Here is a 22,970-nt window from a genome sequence, read left to right as displayed (position 1 = left end):
TACATTTTTCTTGAAGCAGTTTAACTATTAATGTATTAATAAACAAGTATTATTATAGAAATCAGAATGCTTTAAATAACTCGAAATAACTATTTGGGAATGGAAGTGGAGTATCCTTCATTCATATCACAGCTGTTTGTTGTTGAGAACGACATTTCGAAACGACAGAATTTGGAGGAGAGATTGAAAGGAAAGGAGTATGCGAAAAAATTTTACAAAGGGGTTGAGTCAAATGTGTCGTTTATTTCCACAAACGAGAGATCAAAGAAGATCTTCCGCCTTCTCTTCCCATATTTTCTTCAAAGTTCGTCGATTGAAATTATAGTGATAATCTTCCCGTTTCTAGATATTGAAATTATTCCACTTGACCACATTCAGAAAGTGGCTCGTCTGTTTATAGACGACTATAAAATTAATCAACCGCTCTTAATGAATGTTGTTTTAACAATATTACAGAAAAGGACCGACTGTGATGACTATTATACCACTCGTATATGTAAGAACACTATTAATATTGTTTGTTGTGTTGATGTAACAACGTTAAATAACTCTATAGGACTTTTTGAATTCAGTGCGTCAAATAGTGAAATCCAAGTTGAGTCAATCACTGATCGACGTGACTATTAGAGGTATAACCGTCCTCAAAAATTCACAACCGGGACTGGAATACCAATTATTGATGTTTCACAATGACTTCCAACACACCATCGAACATATTCAAACGGCATTTAACATTCCAATTAAATCACAGATATTGGACATGAATGAGACGGACTGTGAACTCTTTGAAAACAAAATATATCACTCAAAGACGGGAGAAGCGGCACGAGTCACATTTTGTAGAATAGAGGGAGATAGAATATACACCCTGATCCATTATAAGGAAGCATTTGTATCCCCACATAAAACGGATTTTGACTGCGAGTTTGTATTCAACTGCACCCCAACTTCTATTGCCATTGTCGACATCAACACTATAGAATATGTCGATGAACCTAAAGTAGGGCGATCCTTACAGAATTTACTGATAAAGTTGTACACCCCACCGAAACTTGCACGATCGACGAATAAATGCACTTGTGTCATTCGAGCGACTTCAACACTTCTTGGGAAGTGCAATGCTATCATCGTCAATTTCTACTCGAAAACAAACAATAAAATGTTCAAGACGAAAAGAAAGACCACGAACATCCCCGTGTCATACATACAATACTTCCCTTCATATGCCAATTCGATTAGTCTCACACAAAACTTATATGACTACGACTTCTTGAATTTGGTCACTGAAGTTATGGCAAACAAAATTGACTCGTTTTTCAATGCAAACGAAGTCTGGAAGTCAACACTCTTCACACGAGCTGTCCATTTCTGTCATATCCCATTGTGCTCGTTAGCGGCTCCACTGATGAGAATATTTACTACAGACATCAACTTTAAGTCCATTCAACAAAGTAGTCCACTTAATTTACAAAAGGAAGTCGAAGGGATAATACCTTTCATCATTGATACTGCAAAAAACTCAAAGCTACGGAATTACAGAGAACTCAGTGTAAAAACACCGACGCGAACACTCCATTTGGCGTTCCATGAACTGCCATTTACTCCACGTGAAAGCTGTGAATTAATGTATTATAGAGATGAAGGAATGGGGTTGCCAGATCCGGCTGTTCTTCAAATGATACGAGAGAATGAAAATTACCAACAAGAGATACACTACACACTCCAAGACTTGCTCCAAGGAAGGTTTTGGGTGCCAACGGAACGAAAGAGGAAGATCACTCCGAACACTGAAACGTATAAAATGCATAAGCCACTCTATTTGAATGCAACGACTGTCCAGGCTCTCACAAAATTGGGATTGAAAGAAGAATCGATTGCAAGCATCATCATCGATTTGAATGCCGCAATGGATTCCTATGAAAGTGCGCGTATGGTCGCATACCATTTCCTTCCCGTTGAAGAGAAATTTGCGAGTAAATTTGTCGAAGTGACAAAGAAGTTTTATGAAGACAACAAAGAAGATGACTTGCGAGTTATAGATGCAACTGTCATTAATAAAGTCTCCGCAATGCTCTTTGCACGAATGAAGAGAGGCCTCTTACCTCTCGTCCATGGAGGCACTTTCACATTTGAGAAAGACACGACCAAAATACTCGATAAGGGTGAAATTGGACTTATCACTGACTCTTTTCTTGTGGAACAAGCCGACGAAGTTCTTCTCACGTCGCCGTTCTTAGAAAAGGATGTGATCAGGAAATTTAGAAATGTCCGTGACGTCCGTGTTGTGAGTGCGCGGAATGTGGTATTCTACAGCGTTGAAGACGAAGACTACTTTACTGCAATCAATAAATTTGACCCCATTTGTAATGTGATCTGGGACAAAACTATATTAAACGACGTTGGAGATACTGTTCAATGGAAATTCCCATTAGACCAAGATTTGAATCCATTTGAAGGAACAAATTATGAAAGTTTTATGAGCCAATATATCAGAATTTTATCCGAGAGGTGTGAGTGTCGGAACAAAGCATGTATTATGTCAGACATTTTAGACCAATCCAGAGAGAAAGAAGACACTAAGTGTTACATCCCTCAAACCACGTATGAAGCTAATTTTAGAACATATTTTCCTCCAAAAATTGACGTTCTTTTAACTACTGAAATGAAAGTCTTTTTGTTCTTGTTAGATGGCTTTGGCAATTACAGAACACACTTCAACTTCTCTCAGATATCGTCGTGCTGGACACTTCAGATCGTTGGTAATTTCGACGACCCATTTGTTGGGTTCCAAATGCAAGAGTTCTTGACAACTGTCGACTCATTCAAAGTCCTCGACCCATTCAAAAATCAAAACAACGCACTTTTCTATGGAATGGTGTACCTCCTCACTCAAACAACAGACGTCCGAGTCTTTGCACTCACTTGTGTATTATCGAAATTGTTACAGTCTAAGTAAATTTCCATTTATAGATTGTGTTATTCAAATAGTATTGTTATTAATTCAATTTACTATATTTTTAGCAAAAAGATGCTCTATATATATAAAGAGCGTCACGTTCAAAAATAAACTAAAGTATATAAACAATGATATTAAAACATGGTTATTACTCGTGGATTCCCTTTCGGCGACGACAAGACTGAATTAAACGACGATCTTGGACAAGCAGTGGGTGGTCTTAATTGACCGATTCCGCCTCGGGTTGGCGTCATGACCATTTTCCTCGTGATTTGTTGTGATGGTGTGAGCCCGATAGAAGGCAACTCATCTTCATTTGCGCCCAGTGGCTCTTCTTCCATCTTGAAAAAGCCAAGACTCCTACTTCTGCTTCTCAATGGCATTTCGTTTAATGGCAAAATTGGAGGAAGTTCGTCGTCTGCATTCAACCCAAGATCCTCGGAGACGTCTTCGGAGATTCTCTTTGTCTCGAGACCGACTCTGAACGGATTGAAATGAAAAGGATTTATATGTAAAACGTTGAGTACAATTCCCATATCGAGCGCCTTAATGTAGTTTTGGTAATACTTCTCAACACTGAAATTTTGGTTGCGAAGGAATTGCAGTGACATTGTGCCTTGGAACATCTTTTGTACAACAGCTCCTATGCTATTATCTTCTCTGCTGTTCTTCATCTCATAACTACTGAAGTGTTGATAACTCAAATTTTGATATTCTGTACGGATTTCTGATGGCATGAAAGGATGCACCAACGCTTCTTCTGGGGTCATTCTTTGCTCCGGGTCCATCACAAATATTTTCTTCAAAAAGTCTAACAACACTCTTCTATTTGCGTCGTCGTTTGATTTCTTCACACCCCCCCTGTGCATATTCACTCCCACACAAAGCTCTTCCAAATTTCTGAACCGATGATATCTTTTATTCTCGATGTATTTGACCCCATTCAAATCACAAAACTCTTGTGGTGTGTATAAGACGTAACTCACTTCTCCTGTAAAACTGTTCTGAACTCGCTTGAAAAACTTTTGTGTCTTCGAGCCCATCTCAAGCACCTTGGTACTTGGCATGCCAACCATCTCGATGATTTTAACTAACTGATTGTACTCACTCTCTCCAGGAAATATTGGAATCCCTATCATCATCTCTGCTATGATACACCCAAAGCTCCACATGTCGATCGCACACGTATATGGTAGCCCCAAAATGATTTCCGGCGCTCTGTAGTGTCTCGACTGTATGTAAGTGTACAATGTGTTTCCCTCAAAACATGAACTTCCAAAATCGATCACTTTGATTGTTGTTTTGTTATCGACTAATAATACATTTTCTGGTTTCAAGTCGCAGTGGATAACCCCCTCTCTTCGGAGCTCCAAAAGTGCCCTTGGAATTTGACTTCCAATCGTTTGTGCAAAGGAGTACCCCATCCCCTTGTTCTTGTTAATCCTAAGGACATCGTAGAGGTTTAACCCTAACAACTCAAACACGACACATACGTGCCTGTTGTACAAGAAATGGTCCAAAATACGAACAATTGATTTGTCGTTGTTTTCATTATGTAAGTTGACGGTGTTAAGCATCGCGATTTCAAGCATCCCCTGTCGGAAATAACACGGTTTGTTTTTCAGCACTTTAATCGCGACGATCTCGTGGCTTTTTGTGTTCTCGCACTTGAAGACTTGGCCGAACGTGCCTTTCCCTAACGACGAGATTATTCTGTACGACGAGTCTTTGATATAAGCACACGCATTCCCTTCTTTCGAGTGAGCAGACCCGATAGAAGAGTCTGCGTATGTAATCAAGTCATACCCTTCGTTGTCGAGACCGTTGTTGTGTGTCGGGGTTGATGGATTTGTTAGTGCAAGACGAACATTTGGAAGGACTAAAAGTTGGTTGGCAGACCTCAATACCTCGTTCAGCCTGATAGTGGCCAACTGGCACAAACTGTTTGATGGAGTGTACTGAGGTGGTGCATAGGGGACTGCGATAAACATTTGCTTTGTTTGTTTGACCTTCTTTGTCACACTAAGACAAATCGCTCAAACCCTTCTTTTTTGCTCTTTATTACATCAGTTTACCGCAAATTATCGGGGTTTGTTCTAGGGTTCTCTTCTTTTTAGATTTTTTAACACAACAGAAAAAATAGATTGATTACTCACGTAACAAGACTGAAGAAAGTTGTTCACTTTCTCTTTGGGTTTGCAAATTTATTTACATTAATGCCAGAACTTCCCGATTTTCTAAGTATTCTTCCTTCTACTTTATAAATGAGTTATAGTTCTTGGTATTCTGATCACTAAAGTTTTGATTTTAGGGTTGCTCCGAAATACTTCGAAACTTCTTTTCCATCGATTAACTCTTTTGTAGGGCACTTTTCACTAGGTTTTACCTCTCCACATCCTTCCTCTTTTTTCTCCCATAGTATTACGCTTTTTTACTCGCAACTTCTGTTTGTCTTTCCCACATATTCCGTAATGTCCATCCGTAAAAACTTCATAGTCTCATTAACTCTCTTTTTTTTCTCTATTCCAGTGTTTATTATTTTTATACTATAATTTTACTATTTAATATAGTTTCAGTGTAACTTTTTTTGCTTCTTTTCTTCTTTATAACGTCCGCTATAACAAGTGTACAAATGCTCAAAAAAGTGCTAAAATGAAGAACCAGAAACAAACTATAATAGAATTAATAATTACTAAAAAACAAAACCCCCTTGTATAACACAATCAACAAAAATGTTATTTTACTCCAAGTCGTCGATTACTGAAACTCCACAACACCAGCAACGCCCCATTGCCGATTTAGTAAGTGAAGTGTGGTCTAATAGGTGTACTGACGGATCTGTTCACGTCATACTCGTCATCTTTTTTTTCATATCTTCTATCTCTTCCTCCAAATCTTCCACCACCGTTACGTCGTCCGCCATATCCACTTCCTCTCCCACTTCGTCGTGGCCCAAACCCTCTCCTGTCATTCAACTCAGACGATTTCTCATTCATCCACTCAGGGACACTTTGTTTCGACTCTTCCATTAAACTGACCAACGCTGGAATCAGGTTTTGTGTCTTTTCGTTGATGAAAGTCACTGCAATTCCCTTCTTCCCTGCTCTTCCTGTTCTTCCGACACGATGGACGTAACTCTCGATTTCGTTTGGCATATCGTAGTTAATAACAATTTCAATGTCGGGAATATCAAGTCCTCTCGACGCGACATCAGTCGCGACAAGTAGTTGAATTTTGTTCTCTTTGAACCGCGCAAGCGAGAAGTCTCGATCGCTCTGTGACCGATCACCATGAATACTATCTACCATGTATCCTTTGTCATACAAGTAGTTCTCTAACATATCCGCTCCTCTCTTAGTCTCGACAAATATAACGCCCTTCTTATCCTTCCCAAAGTTCTCAAGTACATCTATCACCGCTTCTTCCTTTTGTCTCTCATCAACCCACAAGATGTCTTGCTCAATGGATTCCACAGTACTCCCAACTCTCCCAACAGTAATGAAGACATAATCATCAAGAAAGTCCGAAGCCAACTTCTGAATGGGGCGTGGGAACGTCGCAGAAAACATTAGGGTTTGGCGAACCCCGACTTTTGGCATTTCGCCGTCGTCGCAAATTTGGCGAATTTGGGGCTCAAACCCCATATCCAACATTCGATCCGCCTCGTCGAAGATCAAAAATCGGACCGACGACAAACAAACGATCTTCCGTTCCATGAAGTGGAGGAGTCTGCCGGGAGTCGCAACCAAGATGTCACAACCTTTTCCCATTTCTTGTATTTGTGGGTATGTCTCTGACCCTCCATGAACACACACCGACTTAATTGGTGTGTTTTGTGTGAACTTTACGGCTTCTTCATGGATCTGTTGACCCAATTCACGTGTTGGTGCGAGGATTAATGCGGAAGGGAATACCGTGACGTGACGAGACATTTGATGGGGCATTGGAGGGTTTTGAAGGATGTCGGAGATGATTGGGAATAAGAAGGCTGCTGTTTTGCCAGACCCTGTTTGAGCACAAGACATCAAATCTCTTCGTGCTAAGATCACTGGGATTGTAGCTTTTTGGACCGGCATTGGATGGTTAAAACCAGCTTTAAAGATATTATCGTCGAGTTCTTCACCCATATCTATATCACTACATTATAAGTATATTATAAGTATATTAATTTATATTAAAAGAGTGGAGAGTCCCACTGGAAATGATAAATAACAAACTAAAACGTCTCAAGTTCCTTTTGAGGGACATTGTTCCCAGTGACTTCGATTTTCAAATTGTCGTAATTCAAAGTGGCATCCGCCATTTTCTCACGTTCTTCCTTGGTATCAGATAACCACTTTGCACGTTTCTCGGCACGTTTTGGGTCATCACGAGAATCTCTGTACTCGGACCATCTGTCGCGCTGTTGCTGTGACGATCGTTTTGCGCTATAAAAGGTTGGAGTCTCACTGCGGTAGAGTTGTGATGGTGTGCGGGAAGGCTGTGGAGTGAAAGAGTTGTGGAGCGAGCGTGATTCGTTCGTGCGTGAAAACGAAGGATTCACTGGTGTCGATTCTTGAGTTTTGTTCCGAAGATGTGGTGGGATGTACGACATTGTTTCTGTTTAATTATTTTAGGGTTTTCACAATTTGGTTGATCTCTTTGAAAATGTCTATTTAATGCCGTTCCAAAGTGTATTTTTCTATTTCGATGAGACGGATATTAATATACAAAACTATTAATTATACAATACAAGAAGATATATATATATAGAATACACTTTTGGTATTCAATTTAATTAGCGATGGAATTTAAATTCTTCAAATCGAAAGAGTTTGGTTTTCACAGTTTATAAATGCTCAAGATAATAGTAAACAAGTGGTGGGGATTTAAAAAGATGTGTTATACTTGGGCAATAATGCCAATTACACTTTTAAGGCATTTTCCCGATATCTTGTATTATCGATATGGGAAATATCAATACCATAAAAAAGTGAGGCAATTAACGAGAAGAATAAACCCTATTTATTCTCTTTGTCATTAACTTTATTATTAACAACAGATGAGCACTATCCACAAGCCAAAGAAGTCAGCCGTGAGCATTGAGAAGAGAGTCGCACAACACGAGAAGAAAGAGAGAGCTAAGGAAGATGCTGACATCAAGAAAGAAGCTGAAGACAAAGCACAAGAGGAAGAAGAAAGCCTTGAGAGTGTCACCGACCCACGTGTGATGGCTCATTACAATGATGCTGCCAAAATCGCGAATGCTGCTTTGAAATTAGCCGAAACCTTATGTGTAGAAGGAGCAGTCATTCATGACATTTGCACGAAAGTGAATGCTTATATCACTGAGGAATGTGGTAAAGTGTTCAAAGGGAAATACAACTATGAGAAGGGTATTGCTTTCCCTTGCTGCATTTCACTCAACAATTGCTGTGGATATTACTCCCCACTTGCTGATGACAAAACTGCAATCAAAAAGGGTGATTTGGTTAAGATCCAATTGGGCGCACACATCTCCGGATTTGTTGCTGAAGTTGCCAACACTATAGTAATTGGAGAAGCTGCCACTGGCGACAAACAGAAATTGATTGAAGCCGGATATTTGGCACTCAAAGAAGCAGTCACCAAGTTGGAAATTGGAGTTAACACTGCAGACATCTCCGCAGCTATTGATGCCGTTTGCAAGAAGTACGACGTCAAACCATTTGAGAACATCATCTCGCGTAATATGGAGAGATATGTGATCGATGGCCAGAAGTTCATCTTGAACGTTCTCCCAAAGAGTCCAAGTGATCATTTGACTATTGAAGCAAATGAAGTCTGGAATTTAGAAATTCAGTTGACCAGTGGAGCTGCTAAACCAATAGAAAGAGACACTAGAACTACTGTATTCAAGAGAAACGTCGAAGAGTCATATTTACTCAAGATGAAAGCGTCTCAAACCACATTCAGAGAGATCAACGACAAGTACCCAACATTCCCATTTGCTATTTCTATGCTTGAGAACGAAGCTAAAGCCAAATTAGGGTTAGTTGAAATGACTAAACACTCCTTGGTCGATGCATACAATGTTGTCTATGAAAAGACCGGAAATGTCTCGCAGTTCAAGGCCACTGTTATCATCACCGAGAAAGGGAAAGTCCTTTTGACTCCATTAGATGAGCCCGCCACACTCAAAAAATAAGTGAATTTATTAATAAGATATTTACTATATTTCATGGTATAGAAGAAATCAATAGAACTGAAAACTCAAAAGTGAGTCATGAATCCTCCTGATATGCGGAGTGAAGGTTTTCCAGAACCGATGATGGAACTTCTCAGGAAGTATGTGTTGGGTGGGATAGTCCACCCACTTCCATCGGGAATGGAGAGTATTGAAATTGGGCGAGTCACTATGACGATGTTTTACTTTGGCGCTTACAAATTGTTGTTTCCTGAAAAGCCATTGAAAGATGTAGTTAACGTTGATGCTGTATCCAAATACCTTCTAGAAACGTTGCGAGTGAAATCAAATGACCCGAGTGTATTCAATGGGTTCACGGGATGCGAAGTCTTCGGGTCTTTTAAACAGGGACATATCAGTTACACATACGCTGCACTTGCTTCACTCTCTCAACTTGGCTATGACCTCCGCCGTATTGATAAAACGTCGATCACAAGTACAATTCCCAACTTATTTAAACCTGGTAATAAAGGGGTGTTTGCAACTAGTTTACCCGATGAGTGTGAACATGATGTGCGGTTTGTGTACTCGTTGTGTGCTGTGTGCTATTTACTCAATGATTGGTCTTTTGTCGATAAAACCAAATTATTCGATTTCATCATGTCGTGCAGAAGTTACGATTTCGCCTTCGGACAAGTCCCACTCCGCGAGAGTCATGGCGGGTCCACTTTTTGTGCAATTCAAAGCATTTCGTTGATGGGCATGTTAGATAAATTGACGTATGTCGATGAGTTAGTTCAATGGTTGGTCCAAAAGAGTTACTTAGGATTCTCCGGAAGAATTAATAAACCAGCAGACACGTGTTATACCTATTGGATAGGCGCGACATTGAAAACACTTGGATGTGAGGCATTGATCGACAAGAAATTCGTACTGTTTGTTATTCTATATCTGGTATACCAACTATTGTATATAATATAATTATCTTAGATATAATATATCAGTTATCTTATATACGATATATATATATAGAAGATAACAAGGCTTGACGACTATTAATGGGTAGAGCATTTGTTGAAAGTTGTGTTTCAAAGAAATACGGCGGAGTAAGCAAAAATGGGGATTCTATCCCAGACCCTATGCACACATTTTGTTCATTAACGGGACTTTCGTTAATTGGGGCGTTACCAGTTTCATACGTGATCGATTCGAGAATTGGAATTGAACGACCGTCATATCTCTCTAACTGAATAAGGTGTGAATATTTATTTATTTTTCTATAGACGCGACTTGTAAGAGGATTTTGTATATCGTCTTGAATGCTTGGTTGATCTGCTCGACCTCTTTGCCCCCAGTAAAGACAATTTTACCCGAAGCGAAGATCAGAAGAACCATTTTAGGTTCCGCGAGTCTGTACACGACACCAGGGAAAATTTCCGGCTCGTATTTGGTGTTTTTGGGTGACAGAGTGATTAAGTCCCTGAGCGAGATCGCAAATTTCATATCGCATGAAGCCACAACGTTTTGGACTTTGAAGTGATTGAATTTTACTTCGTAGCCCAAGCGCTGGAGTATTCTGGCATATTTCCGGCCAGCCAGCCTTGAATCATCAATCGTTTTGCCACCCGTAATCACAAGCTTTCCTGAGTGAAAGACAAGTGCGGTCGTTTTAGGGTTTGTGATTCGAATTATTAACGCCCCAAAACGCTTGGGATTGTATTCAGCGTTCCGCACACGTCTCACGACATCTTGAAGATTGACATTGCAGTCTAATTCGACGGTTGCTACGATGTTTCTTTTTGTCATTTTTCTTGTTATAGTTGTTATTGATTGTTTTATTATACAATATAGTTTAATACACATTATGTTATTGGTTTTGTTATTGGCAATAATTATTTACAAACTGTATGATTGGGAGTTCGATTTTGTTAATGTCTACGGGAAACTCGCGAAAACTTTCCTCTTCCTCTGTTCCAACTTTTTCAATCTTCTCATCTCCCTCTGCGTTTTTAGTTGTCACGTCTTTTTTTTGTTTTGTTTTTGTTGGTTTGACGGCTTTTGGCTTCACCACTTTTTCGGTTTTCGACATACTTATTCAGTTTATAAAATAATAAGAAGGGTTTCTGTATTGAAGAACAATTGTAAATATTTTTTAAATTCAAAAAAACTCAAAAATCGGGTTTTTTCAAAATTTTTCAACAAAACATTTACAATTTTAAAATTAGAATTATAGGAGTGTTGTATAATTATTTTAAAGAAAAAATAGTTTATTTATTATTATTAAATAGTTTATTATAACCATTTGAAAAGTTGATTGTATTATGTATGTTTAACTTGTATTTGTTTAAAATAGATCATTAAATGTTTAAATTTTAAAAACTTTAATTATTTTTTAAATGAACTATATATTTTAGTATATTTAATATATAAAGAAGATTAAAATGTGACAGTTGAGGAAGAACGAACGTATATTTATGGACAAAAAAATGGGGAAAATGTGAAATGTTCAATAGTGGATTGAACGAACGCAGTTCGTTCAATTTGGAGAACAGCGAAGAGCTAAGGAAAATGGTCTTGAAGGAGGTGCGCCTGCGCACAAAGGTATTACAGTCAAGTGAGAAAATGAAAACCACAAAATGTGGAGGGTATTGTAGCGTTTTGATTGGAGATGAGGTACCAGGTAAGCTGACCGTGTCAACGTTACCACCAATGACAGACCAGTTTATGTCAATTGAATATATGTTGAACCTCGTCGAGATCTTTTTGGACGACTCAGAAGTGGTAAACAGTGTTATTTATTGTGTCGCGATCATGGTTTTAGACACAAACAACCGCGTGGTATTCCAGCAGAAAAACGGACTTATGACCGTCCAAAAAGCAGTTGAAAAATACAAGCAAAACATTGTTGTTCTCCGGTGTTGTTGCTCGGTGTTTGCAAACGTTGGGCCATACATCATCGACTTGCCATCGATTACCCTTGTTGAGGAGATGTCAAAACTCCACCCGTATGATCAATTTATTAAAACCGCTCTCTGCGCAGCGTTTGCGAACTACGCCCGAGTCAACCCAACCTCGGTCATTGAAAATGGAATTATCGAGAAGATGAAGCCACTTTTATGTGACTCGAATATAGATTTACAGTACTCAGTTCTCGCAGCGTATTCCAACATTGCCAGAAACTCTACAATTGGACAAAAGAGGTGCATTGACAATGGAATTCATGAGGTGGTGATGAACAAACTACTCCGGACAGAGTGTAATCCACAATATTGGAGGGTTGCATGTAACACTTTGGGTTGTTTCGCAGTTAATGGACTCGGTTTTGAGAGTGTAAAAGTCGTCAAGTACGCGATTGAAAGCGGGTTCGTTGACAAAATCATTGATGTTCTTCACATCGTAAGCTTCAAAGATTCCGACGAAAAGGGGTACGAGCGTATGTATGGATGCCTTGCAAAATTTGCCATAGTCAGAGCGATTAAACGCATCCCACGGCTCTCTTGGCTCAGTTTTCAGTGTTGTAAAAATCCTCGGTTAATTCCAGCAGCATTTGCCAAATTTTATCTCAATGATGCGTTCAAGTGTCATGTATGCAAAAAGCCCTGCGACCCGCTCATCATCAGAAGTATCAAATTTCAAGACAAATTGGTTCTGATGTCTTATTGTTCGACCACGTGCTGGGGTAGAAGGCATGAGTGCTGAGTTTTGTTTTTATAATTATGAAGTTGTTTTGATGAAATTCCTTCAAATTACGTCTGAGATTCCCCTTTAACCAAACCAAATGTAACAATCAAATTACGTGCAAATACATCTACTCACTCTGCGTCTTCGTCGTCACAAAATTCGTCTTTTTGTGGTTTGTTCTTTTTGTGCTGCACGTACCGTTTATCCACTTTTTCTATTAACAAATTCAAAAGCTTGGCTTGTTCCTCTTCGTCTATTACAGTAACTTTAAGGTTATCAATGATTTGAAACCCAAACCCAAGGTTCTGCATGTACTCCTGCCTTTTTCTGACGAAGTACTCTTCGTGTGTGTCTTTTGAGGTCAGTGAATAAAAGAACGCCTCTCCCTTATTTTGTTTGACTCTTGAAATCCGTCCGAGCCGTTGGAGTTGTTGTCTTCTTGATCCATGGCTTGTACACATTTGTATAATAACTGTGGCATCTGGGATATCGAGCGAGGTGTCTCCAACAGAAGACATTGCAATACAAGGAGTCAGTCCGTTTTTAAAATTCTTCAACAAGTCAAATCGTGACTTGTTTGGGGTTTCTCCAGAGAACACAGGGCACCCCACTCTCGATGCAATTTCTCTTAATACAACAATGTTATCACAAAATATGATTATTTGCTCCTTTCTGTTTTTGTGGTATTTCACCAAGAACTGTACGGTAGCGATTTTTGTTGGGTTTGCAGCAGATGCGAGTGCTCTGTGTCTATATTCATCTTCGTTGACGTATCTTTCATAAAACACTTGTGTCATATTACACACCACTTCGAAGCAGTGCACTTGTGCAAGAAACCCATCTTTAATGAGCTTTGTCCAGCTTTGTTGATAGAGTAGTGGTCCGGTCAAGAAGTCCAACTCCCCAATTTTCGAGTCTTCTCTTACAAACGTCGCAGTCAACCCAATTCTGCACCGACTGTTTATCTTCGAATAGACCTCTTTGAACTCATTTGCAACAGATGCGTGTACTTCGTCCAATATCATCATGCCGTACAAGTACCTTGTGACTTGTTCTATTTCTTTGGACTGCATCATTTGGTATGTAGTGAGAACCACATAACACCCATCTAATGGCTCTTTAACACTTGAAGTGAAACACTTGATTTTGTTGAATGGAACTGTTGACCATTTCCGGATTTCATCCCTCCATTGTTCGACAGACGCAATTGACGTGCAAATTATAATCGACATCTGCTGCATGCCACATATCAACGCGATTGATAACAATGTCTTCCCAGCCCCACATGGAAGTACAATAATACCACATTTCACTCGATTGTTTTCAAAAACGCTACTGATTGCACTGACTTGGTAATCCCGCAAAACTCTCTCATCTCGAAGAGTGAACGGCAGCTTCTGTTCCCCGTACGGGACTTCTTCAACCACCAAAATTTTGTGTGTCCGACAGAGGTTTTTGAATTCGACAATGTTTTGGTTTAATATCATTTTAGTTGTATTGTCTGCAAACGCACCTTCTTTTGCTAAAATTTGAATAAGTTCGGTATCACCAAAGCACTCACGGACACCATCATAATCACATATAACTCGGACAACTCGTTTTTTATTGGCAGTTGCAAACAACTCTGCAACTTCGTGTGGTATCGAGTTCTTAGAATATTTTGAAAATTCGGCAAAAACAGACATCACATCTACTCCACTTGTTAATGCTGTAAAAATTGTATAATCACTGATTTGGTACTCCTCGAAAAAGTCCATTTGTGCGGTCACTTTAGATATCTTCATCAAAATCGCAATGGCTGTTTTGCTTTGTGGTTTGGTTGTTTCAACTAAAACACGCCCATTTGGACAAACCCACATCGGGTTTGTGTTATTTAAAATTTCCAATTCAAAACGGTCAATAACAGATTCTTGTGGATAGTGCCAGTTTTGTTGTGGTTCTTCTTCCATAAGTATTTCAGATTCAAAACTAAAAATATTTGAATTTTTATTACCATTGTGGTAATTGTATTTTAACTATATGTTTATTATAATAATTGATATGAATATAGTTAAATTGTCATACATAGACAATTCTTTAATTTTAACTATTTTTATTTAAGATGTTCATTTAAAACTCCCAGTGACTGTATTTCTACAATTGGAAATATAACTAATAAATGTACCAATAAATATAATACAGTTTATTATAAAAACTATCATTTGTTGTCCATTGAAATATCAACCAGATTTTCATTCAAAAAACATCTTAACCCTAAAAATTCAAAGGCCAAATTAAACAAAGTTTTGATCGTAGTGATAGTTATCTAGAACTAGGGTTGATTAAAACCATTCATGTCAGGTAAACCACGACATTTCAGCCGTACAAGAGCGTCTGATGAAAAGCAACGCGACAATAGAGGGCGTTCGAATTCACGAGGCAAATTATCGAATCACAAGGAAAGAGACGAGGATTACGAATTTAAGAAGAGTCAGAGGATAGATAAGGATATCAAAGGACACAAGTTTGGTACGAAATTTGAAACGAAAGAAGACGACAAATATGCAACAACGTGTCACCCGACTATTACCACATTTAGACCGAACGATGTTATTTTGTGTGTAGTTCTTGCTGTTGAGAAATCAACAATCAAATTTGCAACACCATTTGGGACTAAAATCAAAACTCCAAAACTCGCAAACATCATTGTGAAAGTTGGACAAACAATTCCACTGACTTTTGTTTCACAAATAGGAGATAATTCGATTTATACATATGATGTGAGAGAAGCAAACCAAAACAGTGTTGCAAAGGCAGGAAGCATTTGGTACGGTGTTGTGAAGAGTAAAGAAGAACATGGGTACATCATTACTTTAAATAAAGAGCAAGAAGTCTTTGTCGAGGATATTGAAGACGAGAGTTCTTCAATGTCTGAAGAATCCGAACACAGTGAAGAGTCAGACGAATCGAAATCGTCCAAAGAAGAGGAGACTAACCAAATGAGTGAAGATGAAAAATCGACCGAAGAAGACTCGAGTGAAGACACAAGTAGCTCCGACGACTCCACACAAATAGTCTCGCGTGATTTGTTTATAGGAGCTGTTGTACAAATCTATGTGACTGAAGCAATTTCACGAAAAAAATTGAAAGGCAGAGTTGCGACAGTGGATGATGTAGTTTCTTCACAAAATTTGATTAGTGTAGGGTGCCGTGTACCAGTCGGTGAAAGGGTGAGTACTGGATTGAATGGCTACATATACAAAGTGTTTAACATGAAAACCACTGTGAGTTTGTTGCATTACTCGGAAGGAGCCGAGACTGCTATTGTGGTGTATAACCAAAGCGAATTGAATATGTACTCCATCAGTATGTTACCACAAGTGAATACTGGAGTGTTTTCAATGAAGGGTAAGCTCGAGACGACCACGCAGACTGAATTTATGGTGAACCAAGTTGGTAAGCACTTAACTGTTGGAACGTCACCTGATGGAGAAACATTGGTCATGTACAAGAATAAATCTTCATATGTTTCAGTGCCTGATATGTCACAAGAAGTGCATATTGGATATACTCTTGAAGGTGTTGTTGTGTCATATGATGCGTTCAATGGGGTTTATGTTGTATCGAATGAACCCGAAGTGATTGAAAATATTGATAAGGTCAAGGGTATTGGTATTGGTGCGTTTGTGGAAGGGAAGGTCAAGACAATTACAAAGAGTTACCTTGTCATCAGTGTCTCAAAATATGTGACCGGTATTTGTTTCAGGAAACATGTTGCTGAAATTCCACCAGATGATTTGTCTGATGTGTTTGTTAAAGGACAGAGTGTAAAAGCGCGTGTATTATCTATTAAGAACAACGCATTTGAATTTACCATGAAAAAGTCGTATATGGTCCCCGAATTGAGTATCATAGCATCGACTGAAGATGCACTTGATAATCAAATTACTTATGCTATGGTCGATCATGTCGATCCGAAGACTGGCGTTAATATTTCGTTCTTTGGAGATGTCAAAGGGTATGTACCAATTGTCGAGTTGTTTGATCATAGAGTGGAGGCAATTTCTCTCTTCTCAATTTTAAGGGTTAGAGTGTCATCTGTTGAAAAAGGAAAAATTACAGCAAGTTTGAATCTTTACCCTAAAGAAGGGAAGGTCGACAAAATCGTTGATTTAATATCAAAGTTCCAAGTTGGTGAGATATACAGTGGAACTGTTATTGGTAAACGTATGAATAAGATGTTAGTCCGTCTTCGCAAAGATGACGCGAGTTACGTCTCTATTCTACCGAATCATTATGTTGAAGATGGGGACGATGGTAGTGGCATCCAAGAGAAAATCAAAAATGGGTCTGTTTTCGAACAGTGTTTGGTGTTATCCAACATTGCTGGAAAGATAACGATAACAACCAAAAAGTCTCTTATTGCTCTTAAGAGCAAAATTGCCAAATGCGATTCATACCAAACACTGGAAGAAGGGGTATATGTTGGATGTGTAAATTTTGTCGGTCAGTTCAAAGCAGTCGTCGTGTTCTACAACCATGTCCAAATCTCTGTTCATGCTATAGATATCACAAATGATCAGGACAAACCAATGAATACACTTTTGAAACTTGGACAGACTGTTGTAGGTAAGGTGCGGCGTGCGAAAGAAGTCAAACACTTTAATATGAGAGAAAATGCGGGGTATTGTATGCCTGAGGAAGCTTTCTTGTTGCCTGCCTTCCCACAAAAGCCGTTTGTATTTGGCTCTGAAATAGTGATTACTGTCGATGAAACACAAGACTATGGAATTATTGGTTCTGCATATCTTGATAATACTAAGTACACTACATTTACTCCAAAAGCGGGAATTAAGGGAGAAATCGCCACTTTTGCGATTGGAAACACGTTTAAAGCTGTCGTCATTGGATTTGATCAGAAGACGAATATAGTCGATGCTGTTCATGCCAAATTGATTCACCCAAATGTTGTGTTGCCGAAGAGTATTCGATCTGGTATTGTAGTGTTGAACAAACAAGATTTCTGTGTTGTGATTAGTAAGTCGACCCTCTTTGTTGTGAACAAACAAAGATTGAACGGTGGGTACTTCACTGTTGGTAAAACGACTGAGTTCTATGCCGGTGATTTGATTGAAGACAGTAACAAAGTATACACTGGTACTGTTGCCATAGTCAAAGACAAGAAAGAACATTTCAAGTCTGTTGCGTTTGACAAAGTTAAAGAGGTGCGTATTGGAGAAAACACTACCGGTGTTGTGAGTGAAGTATATCCGCATCAGTACATTATTACACTTGATAACGGAGTGGAAGGAAGGTTACACAAAATCAATATGCCAAACACTTCCCTCTCACAAGGTGACAAAGTTGAAGTCAAGGTCTGTGGATTTGAAAAGAAGGATGGTGTTTTTGTGAACAACCCCGATGTCTACATGAAGAAATATGTTGAGTTGAGTCAGATAGAAACACCACATTTCGACACCAAATTGCCACTTGATAAGAAGGTGAGTGGATGGGTTGTAATGGATACTGGGAAGTGCTTATTGATATCGTTCAACTCTTTTATGAATGGGAAGCTAAGTTATGTCGAATTAGGAGACACACTCAAAGAAGTTGAAATTGCAAAGAAACAGTACACTATTGGTGACACAATTGAAGTGATTCCGAAAATTGTCGATAACCGGATGATACTTACATTGGATTCTTTCAATTTCACAAATAAGGGGCAAGTTGTTTTGGGAAGGGTTTTGAAAACAGAACCGGCTTTGCTCCGTATGGAGATTGAAATTCGCGGAGGAAATACTGGCTTTGTAGATTACACTGAGATGTCCAACGTCTACCCCGCACTGCCTTTTGAGTACATCTCCGTCGACGATTATTTCAATGTCAAATTACTCAAAACGGGAGAACTTGGAACAAAGTATTTCACCATGAGACCAGAGTACTTGAAGGAAGAAGCCCAGAAAGTCTTCCCGGTTAGTATAGGTTCTGTCTGTCCAATAGTTGAGCGAAGTAAGATAGTGATTGGCCAACGGATGTTAGGGTATGTCATCTCCAGTGACAATGAAAGTGGTGTAGTTCTTCATGTAGGGAGTGATATTGAAGTTATTGTACCACCCGAGGAATGCTTAGAAAAGGAAGAAGCCAAAGAGATTGAAATTACAAAACATTTTGTAGTTGGAAGATTAGTTAGGGTTATGATTGAAGATATTGATGGTGAAGATATCTTTGGTACTTTGAACCACGCGAAGTTGTACCCTGGTGCTATAGTCCGCGCGTCCGATGCTGTTTGTGGAAAGTTTGCACGAGCGGTGATCACTGCTATATATAAGAGTGGACTTTTCTTTAGGTTCCACAACTCGAATCTTCGAGCCTTCTGTCATTGTTCTCAAATCGAAACAGGGACGTTCTTTACATTCTCGGTGCTGAACAGTAGGTTCAAAGTTGGAGATAGTCATATAGTTAAAATTATTCAGAACAACACGCGCAATGGAAAGCCGATGATTCGTGTTTCCATCAAGGCTGAGGATATTGCTGATGTTGATATACCCGATGAGAGCGAGGTGGATTACATTGATATGTGGCACAAAGAGGATTGCAAACGGTTTATTGTTCAAAAGATCCAAACGATTAAGAAAGAGCTTAAGGATAAGATTGGCGTGAACGACGAATTTAAAGAGCCGAAAGAGGTAATTCCCGTTGAAGTAGATTGGGACGAAGAAGGTGATGTTCCATTGCTAAACATTGTACCAAATCAAAAACGTCATCGCATGATTCGGGAGAGTTCTGAATCGAGTGAACAAGATGTCGAGTCTGAAGATGAAATGGAGGTTGAACGAGAGAAAGAACAACCAAAGGAAGAACCAAGAGAAGAACAAAAGGAAGATGAAGAAAATGAAGACAAAGCTGTTACTCAAGAAATGGTTGAAGACCTTTACGAAATTGCTCAAAAAGATCAAAATAACTCAGAAAAATGGATTGAGTTGATTCGAGCAGTACGCAAAATCAGTGTTGTAAAAGCTCTATTTTACTGTCAAACTGCACTTAGAAATATTGCTCTGGACAAGACACAAGATAGAGAGAACATATGGAAGGCTTATCTCCAAATTGAAGCGAAGTATAGAACAAATTCCGAGTTCCAGACGGCATTACAAGATGCGTTGAGAGTGTGTGACGTCAAGAAGATCTTGTTTTATATGCGTTCTGTGTTTAAGAGTCTCCAAAACATTAGTATGGAAGAGAACATGTACACTATATTGTTACAGAAGGTTAAAGGAAGCGGTAGAGTATATCGTAAAATGTGCAGCTTCTATATGCGCACGTCACGAGAAGAAAATGCCATGGTCTTATTAAGTAAGGCAAGGAAAATGTTAACCAAACCAAAGTATATGAAACTTCGAATCAAAATGGCACAATTGCAGTACAAATACGGAAGTGTTGATAAGGGACGTTCGATGTTTGAATCCATTTTAGAAGAGTTTCCAAAGCGCTATGATTTGTGGAACGTCTATCTCGATATGGAGTCGCGTGTTGGCGAAACCCCAATCATCAGAAGACTTTTTGAAAGAATCGTTGCGATGAAACTTTCCACGAAGTCGATGAAGACATTCCTGACAAAATACTTGAAGTTCGAAACGAACAATGGTGATAATGCACGAATGGAACATGTTAGACAAATTGCTCAGAAGTATGTGGAGTCGAAATGAATTGATTGATTTCTTTAATTTTATATAGTTTTATTAATATTTGAACCCATTTAATGGTTAGTCGGTCGGGTACAGACAGACGGAAAAAAAGAACAACAAATTAGTTCAACCACTCGATAGCAACAAGTCTGGCCACTTCGAAAGTCTCAGGTTCGACAGAGCCAACAAAGAATTTTGAACCTCTCCGCTTTTCAATTTGATAGAATGAAGCGAAGTAAGGTGAGAACGATGATCCTTTCTTCTTTAAAGTAAAGCCCCTACTTATGGTATAAATGCTCTCAACACTCATAGAGAGTGAGTCCAAGTACATTGTTTCTAAAGAAGACTTTTTAAAGAATTTTTCTTGTGGGATGTTGTCTGCATTGATTAATGTGAAGATGAAAAAATTGTTGTCGTGGAAAGTCTTTGAACCCTGAGTTGGCGGATTTGGAATTGACGAATGAAACGCGCCGAATACGTAACCCTTGTCAGTTACCACTAATGTCATGATATTACTTAACCCACAGACTGCATTATAAAACGACTCTTTGCTGAAGTCCATCATCGAAGAGTCATAAACTAACCTTCGCCGCTTTTTAGTTGTCCACGACTCCAACGAAGTGACCATACTCTCAGTTACCCCATTGATATTGAAAAAGGAAAAGGGAGCGACGGGTTGAATTTCAGTGGGGACATTGGATAACTTTGGAAAAGATTCGGAGTGCGGAGAATCATTGCTGGATGGTGGCGGACTTCGTGGGGAGAGGGGGTCTGTGGTGTCGACAAGTTCTTTGTACCCGTCCTTTGTGCGTTCTTTGCTTGATGACTTTTTCGAGAGTTGTGGGCTCATCGATTGCTTGGGGGTCTTTGGGGATTTTGTGTTTGTTTTCATGACGACTTGATGGGTCGAGTCAACGTTTGTTGTAGAGTTTTTCTCCGAGGTTATAGTGATGATCCCGTAATTCACTATTTCAATTTTCATTTCTAACAAATGGAGTTTTATAATTCTTTTAGTTTGGTTTGTTTGGTTGTTTGATATTTAGTTCACAATAGTTAAACTATGAAATTTAGAAAGTTTATTAGTTTATTTAATCATAAGAAAACAGTAAAACGACAAAATACAGTCTTTGATTGATAGTATCAAGTTTCCCTAAAGTGTGGTCTACTTTTGAAGCAACTTAGTCGTTAAAATATTTGAGTTGTTAAAAAAATTGGGTATTTTATTAGATGGTTGTTTAACCATTGAAAAAGTGCTTCGTGTTTAAACATACAAAACCACTATAATTTACTCAACTGTAAACGTTTTTTTTGAATAAAGCCAAAATCGTCGATTTTTACTTATTTTATTAAGTTCAAACTTTAATAAATGAACAAACTTAATAAACTAAACTAATTTATTTTTACATTAATAATTGAAGAAATTATTTCTTATAATTATTAAAAAATACTCAACTTCAAATTTCCCTATTTGTTACAAATATTGATGACTGGTTTTTGCAAATAAATTTGGATTAGAAACGTTGTTGTAAACAACAGAAACACGACGAGTCTAAAAATGAAGGTATGTCTATGAAAAATTAATGACTTATAAAACAAAACACATTTATTTGTGTATTTAATAATTTAGATATTTTCATCAAACCACTGATTGTTTACACTTGTCCCTTTTCTATTTTGTTGTTAAAAAAAACATTTTTTGCGATGATTACTGTTTTAAAGAATTTCAAAAAGGTATTAAGGATCAAAAAATGCTATTCTTTAGACAATATTAACACAAATTTTTTATTAATTGGTGCATTTTCGATAATAATCAATACACTCTATTAACCATACAATATTATAAAATATTTATATAATAAACTAAACACATAATAGAGAACTCGAACTTCAAAAAGATCGATAAACTAGAAAAGTTAATAATGTTTTCGGTTCCACGGTTGTTTCTTCTTATAGCTGGAATTGTTCTGATCGTTTGTTTGATAGGCTTGATTTGTAATAGAAGTAATAAGTAGTTGTGTGGTTCGGCTGTCTTCCCATTGCTATACTTAGGTCCAACAAAGAATGTCCCCACTCTTTCAGAAACAAAATCCAGCAACGTCCTTTCGATGTTTTCACGAAAGACATATTACATCGAAATGATGACATGCAGCGCATTCGCGATATTCATTGGCGCTTTGGCTCTTGTTGCAGCGTTTCTGGATACACAACACAAAATCATGTGCATCTTAGTATACGTCTTGTTATTCCCGTTAATCCTTGTTTCAGTTGGTATGATGATTTTATACGGATTTTCTTATTTCTGGCTCTTGACGTCCTCAGATAATCAAATGGCTTCACAACTCTCCAATTTCGAAGCCGCATTCAAGTGTTGCGGGTGGAAGACAACACGTCCATTCCCACCATGCAATTCTATTGATGGGTATGAGACTGGAAATACTTGCTATAAGAACACTCAGGTCGTAAGAAGTGCGTCGCTTCAAGGTTTCATCACAGGAGGAGTGTACTTGGTGCTTAGTATAATCATCGT

The 22,970-nt window shown here is 38.5% G+C and overlaps 11 protein-coding genes across 11 annotated transcripts; 6 read left to right on the top strand and 5 right to left on the bottom strand.

Annotated features, from left to right (window-relative positions):
- Nucleotides 1-99: 99 nt before the first annotated feature.
- EIN_227340 (hypothetical protein) lies at nucleotides 100-2,956 on the top strand (the record flags this gene model as incomplete). The annotated part of the gene is made up of 2 exons (XM_004255044.1): nucleotides 100-516; nucleotides 557-2,956. The coding sequence occupies 2 exons, from the start codon at nucleotides 100-102 to the stop codon at nucleotides 2,954-2,956; spliced, it is 2,817 nt and encodes a 938-aa protein (XP_004255092.1).
- Nucleotides 2,957-3,090: 134 nt separating this feature from the next.
- EIN_227330 (serine/threonine protein kinase ppk15, putative) lies at nucleotides 3,091-4,947 on the bottom strand (the record flags this gene model as incomplete). The annotated part of the gene is made up of 1 exon (XM_004255043.1): nucleotides 3,091-4,947. One exon carries the CDS (start codon nucleotides 4,945-4,947, stop codon nucleotides 3,091-3,093), a length of 1,857 nt encoding a protein of 618 aa, XP_004255091.1.
- An 807-nt stretch (nucleotides 4,948-5,754) lies between these two features.
- Nucleotides 5,755-7,550, bottom strand: EIN_227320 (DEAD box ATP-dependent RNA helicase, putative; the record flags this gene model as incomplete). The annotated part of the gene is made up of 2 exons (XM_004255042.1): nucleotides 5,755-7,093; nucleotides 7,174-7,550. 2 exons carry the CDS (start codon nucleotides 7,548-7,550, stop codon nucleotides 5,755-5,757), a joined length of 1,716 nt encoding a protein of 571 aa, XP_004255090.1.
- Nucleotides 7,551-7,997: 447 nt separating this feature from the next.
- On the top strand, nucleotides 7,998-9,122 carry EIN_227310 (proliferation-associated protein 2G4, putative; the record flags this gene model as incomplete). The annotated part of the gene is made up of 1 exon (XM_004255041.1): nucleotides 7,998-9,122. One exon carries the CDS (start codon nucleotides 7,998-8,000, stop codon nucleotides 9,120-9,122), a length of 1,125 nt encoding a protein of 374 aa, XP_004255089.1.
- Nucleotides 9,123-9,200: 78 nt separating this feature from the next.
- Nucleotides 9,201-10,351, top strand: EIN_227300 (geranylgeranyl transferase type-1 subunit beta, putative; the record flags this gene model as incomplete). Its single annotated transcript, XM_004255040.1, has 2 exons — nucleotides 9,201-10,036; nucleotides 10,168-10,351. 2 exons carry the CDS (start codon nucleotides 9,201-9,203, stop codon nucleotides 10,349-10,351), a joined length of 1,020 nt encoding a protein of 339 aa, XP_004255088.1.
- Nucleotides 10,352-10,370: 19 nt separating this feature from the next.
- Nucleotides 10,371-11,190, bottom strand: EIN_227290 (TATA-box-binding protein, putative; the record flags this gene model as incomplete). Its single annotated transcript, XM_004255039.1, has 2 exons — nucleotides 10,371-10,896; nucleotides 11,006-11,190. 2 exons carry the CDS (start codon nucleotides 11,188-11,190, stop codon nucleotides 10,371-10,373), a joined length of 711 nt encoding a protein of 236 aa, XP_004255087.1.
- Nucleotides 11,191-11,603: 413 nt separating this feature from the next.
- On the top strand, nucleotides 11,604-12,800 carry EIN_227280 (hypothetical protein; the record flags this gene model as incomplete). Its single annotated transcript, XM_004255038.1, has 1 exon — nucleotides 11,604-12,800. The coding sequence occupies one exon, from the start codon at nucleotides 11,604-11,606 to the stop codon at nucleotides 12,798-12,800; it is 1,197 nt and encodes a 398-aa protein (XP_004255086.1).
- A 113-nt stretch (nucleotides 12,801-12,913) lies between these two features.
- On the bottom strand, nucleotides 12,914-14,731 carry EIN_227270 (rad25/xp-B DNA repair helicase, putative; the record flags this gene model as incomplete). Its single annotated transcript, XM_004255037.1, has 1 exon — nucleotides 12,914-14,731. The coding sequence occupies one exon, from the start codon at nucleotides 14,729-14,731 to the stop codon at nucleotides 12,914-12,916; it is 1,818 nt and encodes a 605-aa protein (XP_004255085.1).
- Nucleotides 14,732-15,115: 384 nt separating this feature from the next.
- EIN_227260 (programmed cell death protein, putative) lies at nucleotides 15,116-20,464 on the top strand (the record flags this gene model as incomplete). Its single annotated transcript, XM_004255036.1, has 1 exon — nucleotides 15,116-20,464. The coding sequence occupies one exon, from the start codon at nucleotides 15,116-15,118 to the stop codon at nucleotides 20,462-20,464; it is 5,349 nt and encodes a 1,782-aa protein (XP_004255084.1).
- Nucleotides 20,465-20,564: 100 nt separating this feature from the next.
- On the bottom strand, nucleotides 20,565-21,425 carry EIN_227250 (hypothetical protein; the record flags this gene model as incomplete). The annotated part of the gene is made up of 1 exon (XM_004255035.1): nucleotides 20,565-21,425. The coding sequence occupies one exon, from the start codon at nucleotides 21,423-21,425 to the stop codon at nucleotides 20,565-20,567; it is 861 nt and encodes a 286-aa protein (XP_004255083.1).
- A 937-nt stretch (nucleotides 21,426-22,362) lies between these two features.
- Nucleotides 22,363-22,970, top strand: EIN_227240 (hypothetical protein; the record flags this gene model as incomplete). Its single annotated transcript, XM_004255034.1, has 2 exons — nucleotides 22,363-22,413; nucleotides 22,456-22,970. Coding segments are annotated over 2 exons (566 nt in total), but the record flags the coding sequence as incomplete, so codon positions are not given.

Source organism: Entamoeba invadens (genome assembly GCF_000330505.1).
Source record: "Entamoeba invadens IP1 unplaced genomic scaffold scaff_1105074725849, whole genome shotgun sequence".
Lineage (NCBI taxonomy): Eukaryota > Evosea > Mastigamoebida > Endamoebidae > Entamoeba > Entamoeba invadens.
The sequence above is the reverse complement of the archived record's forward strand: the minus strand, read 5'-3'. Positions and strand labels throughout refer to the sequence as shown.